Source organism: Astatotilapia calliptera, chromosome 14 (assembly GCF_900246225.1).
Source record: "Astatotilapia calliptera chromosome 14, fAstCal1.2, whole genome shotgun sequence".
In the NCBI taxonomy this organism is placed as follows: domain Eukaryota; kingdom Metazoa; phylum Chordata; class Actinopteri; order Cichliformes; family Cichlidae; genus Astatotilapia; species Astatotilapia calliptera.
Genome location: NC_039315.1, coordinates 35,219,524 through 35,230,224, shown reverse-complemented (window position 1 = coordinate 35,230,224; position 10,701 = coordinate 35,219,524). Strand labels below are relative to the sequence as shown.

The 10,701-nt window shown below is 48.5% G+C and overlaps 1 protein-coding gene across 1 annotated transcript; it reads right to left on the bottom strand.

Annotated features, from left to right (window-relative positions):
* Positions 1–1,443: 1,443 nt before the first annotated feature.
* LOC113035739 (uncharacterized) lies at positions 1,444–2,874 on the bottom strand. Its single transcript, XM_026191383.1, has one exon. It carries the CDS (start codon positions 2,872–2,874, stop codon positions 1,450–1,452), a length of 1,425 nt encoding a protein of 474 aa, XP_026047168.1. The 3' UTR covers positions 1,444–1,449.
* Positions 2,875–10,701: the final 7,827 nt, after the last annotated feature.

Sequence of the window (10,701 nt, the reverse complement as noted above, 5' to 3'; positions counted from 1 at the left end):
TGCTGCTGTATCAAATTTTTAAACATTTGGTTTTCTTTCCACGTTCGATTGGAAATACAAAATGCATTTATGAAATCTTCAAATCACTGTATCCTAGATTTATTCACATTTTACACAGAATCCATCTTTGGTTGGTTGGTGACGCCCATGTCAGGAGGGGCCAGTGCCTCCCTATATAATAGGCTGACATAGCGTCAGATGTCATTCAAAACAAGCCCACCTCTTCCTCGCTTCCATAGCAAGGAGGGCGGTCTGGTGAGACACTCACTCATGCTACTCAGAGAACCGGGGTTATATACATAACCTTAAGTTCTCTTTCATAGCATTCGTTTCGTGTCTCACTATGGGAGAAATACTGACTCCCGGATTGCCAGACATGCCTGTTAAGAAGACAACTGTCCCCAACAGCACTTCACAGGGGAGAGGCCCCCACCCGGGAAGAACCTGCACTGAGGACCGAATGTGTTAGGTTAGGTGCTGTCACATCTAACCTGTAAAACCTAGCAAATGTATGAGGTGAGGTCCAGCATGCAGCTGCACACACCTCCTGAATAGAAACTCCCCTAAAGAGAGCCCATGAGGTCACCAGACCTCTAGTGGAATGCGCACGTAAGCCAGCAGGGGGCTGAAGGCCCCTGCTAGTATAGGCCAAGGCAATTGCCCCTACTATCCAATGGGAGAGGCGCTGTTTAGACACAGGCTTTCCCATATGTGGTTTAGCCCAGGACACGAACAGCTGGTCACTTTGTCTGACACTCTGGGTTCGGTCCATGTAAATGCGCAGAGCACGGACTGGACACAAGGTATGCAGCCGCCGTTGCTCCTCTGAGAAGAAAGGCGGTGGGCAAAAGGCCGGCAGTTCTATAGGGGAACATGTGCCGACAACCTTCGGGACAAAGGCAGGGTTGAGCCGCATACAGACCCACGTATTATCCGAGGAGAACTGAATGCATGACTGATGCACTGAGAGAGCGTGTATCTCTCCCACACGTTTAGCAGAAGCTAAAGCAATTAAAAGAGCCGTCTTCAAGGACAGAAATTTCAACTCAACCTGTTCCAGGGGTTCAAATGGGCAACAGGAGAGCGCAGCCAATACTGTGGGAAGGTCCCATGATGGAGCCAATGGCCTAGACGTAGGCAATTTACGCCGTGCACCCTTCATGAAACGGCATATTAAGGGATGCTGGCCAACAGTCTTTCCCTCAAAACCAATATGGCAGGCTGAAATTGCTGCCAAATACACCTTGATGGTGGAGAAGGCTTTACCCTTATCAATCAGGGCCTGAAGAAATGACAGAATCACAGCCACCGAGCACTGAAAAGAGATGGCCTGTGATTCTAAGCACCAGCTTTCAAACACATGCCACTTATGCTCATATAGCGTCCGAGTAGACGATGCTCTAGAACACTGAATAGTGTCGATAACACAATGAGGGAGCCCCACCGTGTTCAGGTTAAACCACTCACGGGCCAAGCCCACAGAGCCAGCCTCTCTGGGTGGGGGTGGAATATTTCCCCCTGTGCCTGAGACAGGAGGTCTCTGCGTAGTGGTAACAGCCAAGGTGGGCTGCACAGCTGCTGAAAAATCTCCGCCAGCCAGTGTTTCCCTGGCCAGTGCGGGGCTATCAGGATCATATAGTGACTTCTCTCCCTCACTCTGGCCAGAGTTGGAGAAATGAGGGCCACTGGGGGAAAAGCATAGAGGAGGGTTCTCGGCCACTCGTGAGCTAGAGCATCCACCCCGAGTGGAGCTCTCTGATCGTTCAGCGAGTAAAACAGGGGACACTGAGCATCCTCCCTGGATGCATAAACGTCCACGGTCGCCAGACCAAATCGCAGCCAGATCTGCTTCACCACCTCCGGGTGAAGCTTCCAGTCCCCATACAGCGGGTTGCCCCTGGAGAGAAGATCTGCTCCAAAGTTCAAGATCCCCGGCACGTGAGTTGCTCTCAGTGACAGCTGGTGAACACTGCTCCAGACTATCAGTCTGTGTGCCAGCGTGTGTAACTTGGGGGACCCCTGTATGAGAGCATTTGTGTGACAAGTCGCTCCCTGGCGGGTTGGGGCTGCCACCAGCCAATCGTCGATGTACGTGGCCACCCGAATGCCCTTTTTCCTGAGTGGGGCCACTGCTGCCTCGGTGCATTTCACAGACACCCTTGGGCTCAGTGAGAGACCAAAAGGCAGGACTACAAACTCGTATGCCATCCCCTGGAAAGCAAATCTCAGATACTTTCGGTGTGGGGGATATATGGGGATGTGGAAATAAGCATCCCTCAGGTCGATTGATGTGAACCAGTCGCCCGCTCGTACAAACCGTAGCAGCGAGGCGTGCGTCAACATCCTGAACTTGTATGTCCTCAAATGCCGGTTCAGGGCACGGAGATCCAGAATGGCTCTCATCCCCCTCCCCCCTTTCTTTGGCACAAGGAAATACCTTGAATAAAATCTGCTGTGCATTTCCTCGGGAGGGACAATTCTTATAGCTCCTTTGTCTCTCAAGGTGGAAATTTCCTCCAGGAGAAAACTGGCAGACTCGCTCGGAGCACGGGAGTAAACAATTTCTTTGAATTGTGGTGGAGCGACACTGAATTGCAGCCTGTAGCCCTTTTTCAATGTCCTCAGCACCCATGCTGACTGAGTGCAGGTGGCCCAGCTCTTCATGTGGAGAGACAGAGCGCTCACTGGCCACTTCACCGAATATGGCGTTTTGGCGCCCCCTTGTGGTCGCAGCGTGAAACATACGCCATTTCGGCGTCCCGTCACCTCTCTCACAGGCGAGCGAGGTGACGGGCTCATCTGCATCATCACAGCCGTGGAAACGCGAGTCTCCACGGGCTGCGTTATGGTAGACGGTGCTCCGTTTTTCAGCATGTTTGATTTTCTCATGTGTTTTGCAACACTCGACAGCGCCCTCGGCAAACTGCCTGGATGCGCGTGTCGGGGCTCTTTTAATACAGCATGCATGAGAGAAGTGCTCGTGAAACAACACTGCGAACTTTGGCTCTCTTTCCCTCTGGCGGGTCCGGTGACAGGAACGCCGGCCCGAGTCAAGCACTCTGTGTGGAACATGTCCCGTTGAACTTGCTCTGGAATGGAGCTGGGAGGCGGGAGGGTGGCCCATGAAGGGGGGAAACTGGGTTCGCTCCCGCCTAGAGGAGAGGCTGTCAGGCCGGCCGCTTCTTCCTCCTCACGATCGCGGCAGCGGGGGGAGGAGGAGGGGCCGCTTGAGGTCTGGCCTGGGGAGACTGCTTCCGAGTCCATGGATTCTTAGGGGCCCCGGCAGCCTGGGGGGCTGCTTGCGTCTTAGGCACTTTGGGAATCCTGAAAGCTGGGACCGGGCGAGACGCTGCCTGCGCGAATGACTGGCGCGGCGCTGCTGGGGTGGCGTGCTGGGCCCTCCTCGGCAGGCAGAGTTTCAGAGCCTCATCATCTCTCTTTTTCTCCTCACATCTCTTCTGCATGGATGTAACAGCCGCACCGAAGAGACCGTGAGGGACGACAGGGGGGTCGAGGAGTTCCTCTTTTTCCTTAGTCGTCAGGTTGGTGAGCCCGAGCCAGCGTGCTCGCTCCTGAAGAACCATGAGGCCCGTGGCTCTCCCAGTAGCCTGTATGGCTACCTTGTGGAGGCGGAGGACGTGGTCAGTTATAACGCAGGTTTCTTTCCACACTGTGGTATCTGTGTTAGCTGTCATGTCCTCTTCTAGCTTGGTAAGCCATTAGCATAGAAGAGGCATTGTGGGCTCTTACTGACAGAGCCGCTGCCTTGTAGCACTTATCTGTAAGGCTAGACTGGAAGCGGTCTGTTTTGGAGGGGAGAGATGGGGCCGATGAGGACAGAGACGTCTTCGGGTGAAGATGGCTCGCCACCAACGGCTCCACTTGTGGCATCCGGCGGAGGCCGATAGACTCCATCCCCTCACAATCCAGCAGGGAGCTCCCCACGACGGGGTGTTTCTCGCTGCAAGGTTTTGCTTTCCACGTCACCGCTATCTCATCGAGTAGCTCAGGGAAAACAGGCAACACATGCTTCCCCGTCTTTTTCGCCTTCGGCAATTTCTTACCGTCAAAACGAGACTTTACAACCTCTGTTTGTATGGCGGGCCACGGGATGTTGAGCCTAGCGGCTGCGCGCTTGCACATGTCCTGCATGTCGAGATCCAGGGGAGACGGCGGTGTCGGTTTTTCAACCTCGCCGGTAGCCGAGGGCTTTGCAGCCCAGCTGATGCTAGCCAAGGAGGTGGAATCTTCCTCCTCGCCGTCGTCAGACAGCAGGAGCTCCAAGTTAGCCGACTCATCTCCGTCCTCGTTAGCATCTCCTCCCCAGGTGACTCCAGCATCGCGGAAAAACACACGATCTCCGTGTGCCTCCAGCGACGGGAAAGCGGTCGCGATGGGCTGAGGGTCTGCCTCTGCCCAGCTCGGCCCTGGCGTTGCGGCCAAATCATCGGGCATCTCAGTTTCTCCTTGCGCCGCAGCAGCCTCACACAGCAAAGGGTCGCCGCCCGACAGGTTAGCCTGGCGAGCTAGCCTGCGGCGGAGTAGTTTGCGTGGGAAAGCCACGCAGTGGATACAGTCGTGTGCAGGTGTCAGGGCAGCCTGAGCGTGAGATAAGCCCAGGCATGCCGCACACACGGGGTGTGTATCCCAGGCAGAATCTTCTTGCCGCAAGGACAAAGTTTTGCAACTTCGTTGGCCGTCGTAGCCATGGTTAGCTAGAGGGTTGCGCACGTTAGCGAGACTGACACTGAGTGCGGAGAATATTGCTATTCCTCGCTAACGTGGGTTGAAAAGTGTTGCTACTTTTCTACAGGTATTGCTACCTAATGTGTAAAACCGCTAGCGTCGAAGGGTATCGCTACCTGATGGTGAAGCTAGGGGTACCTTTATTAGCAAAGTGTTGCTACTTCGCTTTCGGAAAGTATTGCTACTTCCCTGGGTGAAAGTATTGCTACTTCCCTGGGTGAAAGTATTGCTACTTGGCACCAGCACTAGCTACAGAACAGTATTGCTACTGCTTGTATGCTAGTGGACAACTGAAAAGCTGGGAACAAAGCGCCCGGCGACCGAGTTGTTCACTCGAATCTGTGGACAGTTTAGCTTTAGCACCCAATAGCACAGTTGTCTACAGGCTTCTGTGAGAAGCGAGAAGAGGTTTTTGAATGACATCTGACGCTATGTCAGCCTATTATATAGGGAGGCACTGGCCCCTCCTGACATGGGCGTCACCTAGCCAGCCTGTAAGGGCTGGCGTAATGGTATTTGAGCTTCTGATGAGGTCACGCAGGAGGCGTTCCCATAGTGAGACACGAAACGAATGCTATGAAAGAGAACTGAGGGATTCTGCATGCTTGTGGGCTAGCGGCGTGTCAATGCCAAGATAGGCCTGAAACATAGCCATCATGCTCTGTGACTCTACTGGGGACAATAATTACCAAAAGAACATTTATTCGATAGGACTGTTTGAACAGGAAAGCCATTACCGAGGCTCCAAAGCGAGTGTGGCTGGTTTTCCATAGACTTCTCTTCTTTTACATCCAGAGGACTCGCCCTCTGGTGGCCATTTAGGAGAATGCAGCTGTAAACGTGCTCAGCAAACATTTGCATTCATATTTTTGGTCAAAGCAATAAGGACACAGTTCCCCTCTAATTAGACTGACAAAGTCAGTCTGTGATTGGATGAATGTGTCTGTTGGTAGTTACATGAATTCAGCGATTAACTGTTTAATATGCACAGAAACACAGTTATTGACACAGTTATTCACAAACCCACCCCAGTCTCAGCGTGACTGCAGACAGCGCTGACTGTGAGCACACAAGCCCCGCCCAGTCTCTGCTAGTATATTCTGTTGGTGAGGGGCAGCCAATCAGAGGAGGTTAGCTTAAAGACGGCAGAGCTCTTTGTAGACAGCCGGGCGAACTGAGAGACTGCAGGCCTAGAATAACACAAATGAGGATTATTTCGACCTGTGACTCATGCTAAGCTCTCGTACTCTGGCAGAATTCAAGACAGACTTTTAATTCATTTGAAAGTCTGATGCTTAGCCTCGTCCACCCCAGCTGTAAAACTCAGAAACCAGTCTTACTTGTTATCATCAATCGTCCACCTGGGCCTTACACAGAGTTTCTGTCTGATTTCTCAGACTTTATATCTGATTTAGTTCTGAGCTCAGATAAAATAATTATTGTGGGTGATTTTAACATCCATGTAGATGCTAAGAATGACAGCCTCAACATGGCATTTAATCTGTTATTAGACTCAATTGGTTTCTCTCAAAATGTAAAAGAACCCACCCACCACTTTAATCACACTCTAGACCTTGTTTTAACATATGGCAGAGAAACTGAACATTTAACAGTGTTTCCTGAAAACCCTCTGCTGTCTGATCATTTCCTGATAACATTTACATTTACAATAATTGATTACACAGCGGTGGAGAGTAGACTTTATCACAGTAGATGTCTTTCTGAAAGCGCTGTAACTAAGTTTAAGAATATAATCCACCCACTGTTATCATCTTCAATGCCCTGTACCAACATAGAGCAGAGCAGCTATCTGAACGCTACCCCAACAGAGGTCGATTGTCTTGTTAATAATTTCACCTCCTCACTACGTACGACTCTGGATACTGTAGCTCCTGTGAAAACTAAGGTCTCTAATCAGAAGTACCTGACTCTGTGGAATAATTCTCAAACACGTACCCTAAAGCAGATGACTCGTAATCTGGAGAGGAAATGGCGTGTCACAAATTTAGAGGATCATCATTTAGCCTGGAGAAATAGTTTGCTGCTTTATAAGAAAGCCCTCCACAAAGCCAGAACATCTTACTATTCATCACTGATTGAAGAAAATAAGAACAACCCCAGGTTTCTCTTCAGCTCTGTAGCCAGGCTGACAAAAATATCTTTTCATACTTTTGGGTCAATAAAACCCATCCATCCATCCATCCATCTTCATCCGCTTTATCCGGGACCGGGTCGCGGGGGCAGCAGCCTAAGCAAAGCAAAGAGGCCCAGACCTCCCTCTCCCTCAATAAAACCCCTTTTTCGAATTAAACACCTGTGTCCTTTATACCTTACTGCTTGGTCCCTGACACTGCTCCTCACATACAAAGTCTTAAATAATCAGGCCCCATCTTATCTTAATGACCTTGTAGTACCATATCACCCTATTAGAGCACTTCGCTCTCACACTGCAGGCCTACTTGTTGTTCCTAGAGTATTTAGTATTTGGTGCAATAGACCTCAATACTTGAAATGTGCAATTCACTTGTATTTTTATTTTTATTCCTATTTATTCTATCCCCTTCGTATATTTTATTTATATATGTGTGTGTGTGTGTATATATATATATATATATATACATATATATACATATATAAAACACCCAGCACGCCCCTGCGGGCGGTTTATCCTTCAAGCTCGGGTCCTCTACCAGAGGCCTGGGAGCTTGAGGGTCCTGCGCAGTATCTTAGCTGTTCCCAGGACTGCGCTCTTCTGGACAGAGATCTCCGATGTTGTTCCCGGGATCTGCTGGAGCCACTCGCCTAGCTTGGGAGTCACCGCACCTAGTGCTCCGATTACCACGGGGACCACCGTTACCTTCACCCTCCACATCCTCTCGAGCTCTTCTCTGAGCCCTTGGTATTTCTCCAGCTTCTCGTGTTCCTTCTTCCTGATATTGCTGTCATTCGGAACCGCTACATCGATCACTACGGCCGTCTTCTTCTGTTTGTCTACCACCACTATGTCCGGTTGGTTAGCCACCACCATTTTGTCCGTCTGTATCTGGAAGTCCCACAGGATCTTAGCTCGGTCATTCTCCACCACCCTTGGGGGCATCTCCCATTTTGACCTCGGGACTTCCAGGTTATCCTCGGCACAGATGTTCCTGTACACTATGCCGGCCACTTGGTTATGGCGTTCCATGTATGCCTTGCCTGCTAGCATCTTGCACCCTGCTGTTATGTGCTGGATTGTCTCTGGGGCATCTTTACACAGCCTGCACCTGGGGTCTTGCCTGGTGTGATAGACCCCAGCCTCTATGGATCTTGTGCTCAGAGCTTGTTCTTGTGCTGCCATGATTAGTGCCTCTGTGCTGTCTTTCAGTCCAGCTTTGTCCAGCCACTGGTAGGATTTCTGGATATCAGCCACCTCCTCTATCTGCCGGTGGTACATACCGTGCAGGGGCCTGTCCTTCCATGATGGTTCCTCGTCTCCCTCCTCTTTCTTGGGTTTCTGCTGCCTGAGGTATTCACTGAGCACTCGGTCAGTTGGGGCCATCTTCCCAATGTATTCTTGGATGTTCGTTGTCTCATCCTGGACTGTGGTGCTGACACTCACCAGTCCCCGGCCCCCTTCCTTCCGCTTAGCGTACAGCCTCAGGGTGCTGGATTTGGGGTGAAACCCTCCATGCATGGTAAGGAGCTTTCTTGTCTTTATGTTACATATATACATATGTAACATAAAGACAAGAAAGCTCCTTATGTATATATATGTATATATATGTATATATATATATATATATATATACATATATATACATATATACATATGTATATATGTATATATATGTATATATATATATATATATATATATATTAGGGGTGCAACGATATTCGTATCGATATTGAACCGTTCGATACAGTGCTTTCGGTTCGGTACGCATATGTATCGAACAATACAAAATTTGTAATTTATTTTATCAACTTTCCTTCTGACGATGCTGTCTGTGTTGAGCGCTCAGTGAATCTGCGTTCGACTACTCCGCCTAGGCTGCACTGTCGAGCGCAGATCCACTGAGTGCTCAACACAGACAGCATAGTCAGAAGGAAGAGCGCAGGGCAAGCTAGCGAGACAGAAGTTAAGCTCTCCTTGCAACATGGACCTCCCCCACCCTCATTCAGATCTGGCGTTTGGAATTATTTTGGTTTTCATGTGACGTATGACCCTGAAGGTAAGCGAGTCATGGACTAAAGTAAAACAGTATGTTGGATGTGCCATGCAATGCTCAATTACATGGGTGGGAACTAGTGTGTTAGCGCAGTTAGCTCGTTAACGTGTTGGCCGTCTAGCCCCATGCACGGGGCGATCGGCGGTAGCTCGTTAACGGAGATTTGCCGTGTTGTGGCGTTAAGGTCATTTCAACGAGATTAACCTGAAAGCACTAGTGGGAACACAACGAATATGACTGCACATTTACACCGACATCATCCTAGTGCAAAGACAAAAACAACAAGCATGCTACTAACTTTAGCCGAGTCATTTAGACAGCTGTTAGCACATGATTCTCCTTATGCTGCTGAGAATATAGCCCAGAAGAAGCGGATAGTATAGCTTTTATTTTGGAAAGAGACATTTCTCTGTAATAAACTCTCTTTTCCAAAGATGAGTGATTCCTCAATCAGACACAGGGCTTGCAATATCGCTAGCCCGACATCCTGGGGCTAGCGATTTTTTCAGTCGGGCTACCAAAATCTATCTCTGCCCTGCCCGTCGGGCTATTGTAGGAAAAATATATGTCAATGCTTTTGCATTTTTTCAGAAATGTAACTGGGTAATTATGTCATTGGCATCGGTGAGCCACTGTCAATATGTGACATATTGAAATCGCGTTTGAATTTGCGCTTGTTTTTTTGCTTTCACTTTGCAATCGTGCGAACTGTGTATAGAGAGCGACAGCACTGATCTGTGAGTGATGATAATTTGTGCACCAATTCCTCTGACATCGTCTTATTAATCGTTAGCTTACTATGCAAACATGACAAGTGAAATCTCCCGCAGTTTAAACATGTGAGAGGTTGATCGCGCAGAGAATCGCTGAGCTTATGTGAGTGAGTGTGTAAAAGCAGCAGGATATATATTTTAGTTCTGCTGAGCTAAATAAGACAGGTCAGGGTGAAGAAGTGACAGCCAAAGAAAAGCTTACCACAAAACGGAGAAGTTATGACAAATCAGACTATGAGGCAAAAAGAAAGTGCAGCTTCATGGTTCCATGGACAAAAGAATTTCTGTGGCTGTGATATGATGAGCTAAATAACCAGGGCTGCACATAAGTGGTCCGCAGGTGCGCATTCGCTGTCAAAATAAAAAACACGCACAAGGGTTAGGGTTAAATTTAAAAACTGTACTTTTGAGTTAAAATATATATTTATAATTTTAATAAATGACAAATTAAAAAGGCATGAACATTTTTTTTTGTATCGAAAAAATATCGAACCGTGACACCAAAGTATCGAACCGAACCGAACCGTGAATTTTGTGTATCGTTGCACCCCTAATATATATATATATATATATATATATATATATATATATATATATATATATATATATATATATATATATATATAACATTCTGTAACTTCTGTCGGTGCTGTGCTTTTGGAAACCTAATTTCCCAGAGGAACCCACCCGAGGGATTAATAAAGTTCTATCTTATCTTATCTTATCTTAAAAGTAGAATGGGAGTGTAACTCAGAGTAATTTCCTGCACTTATTTCCTGCCATTGAACGCATCACAAATGCATGACTCCAACCACATGACTTTGCTCAGCCAATCGGATGGCATGTAGGTCATAGTAAGCCTGTCCCGACTTCCTCCCGTCAGATGCGTGGAGGCAAGCCAGGTGACAGAGCTGTTGCAGGTGTGTATTGGCAAACATTTGCTTTTCCCGTTTTAATGCATTTTTTTAACACCA

Excerpts from the sequence above, each read along its gene's own strand:
- LOC113035739 (XM_026191383.1), bottom strand. The coding sequence starts at position 2,874 with ATGCTGAAAAACGGAGCACCGTCTACCATAACGCAGCCCGTGGAGACT.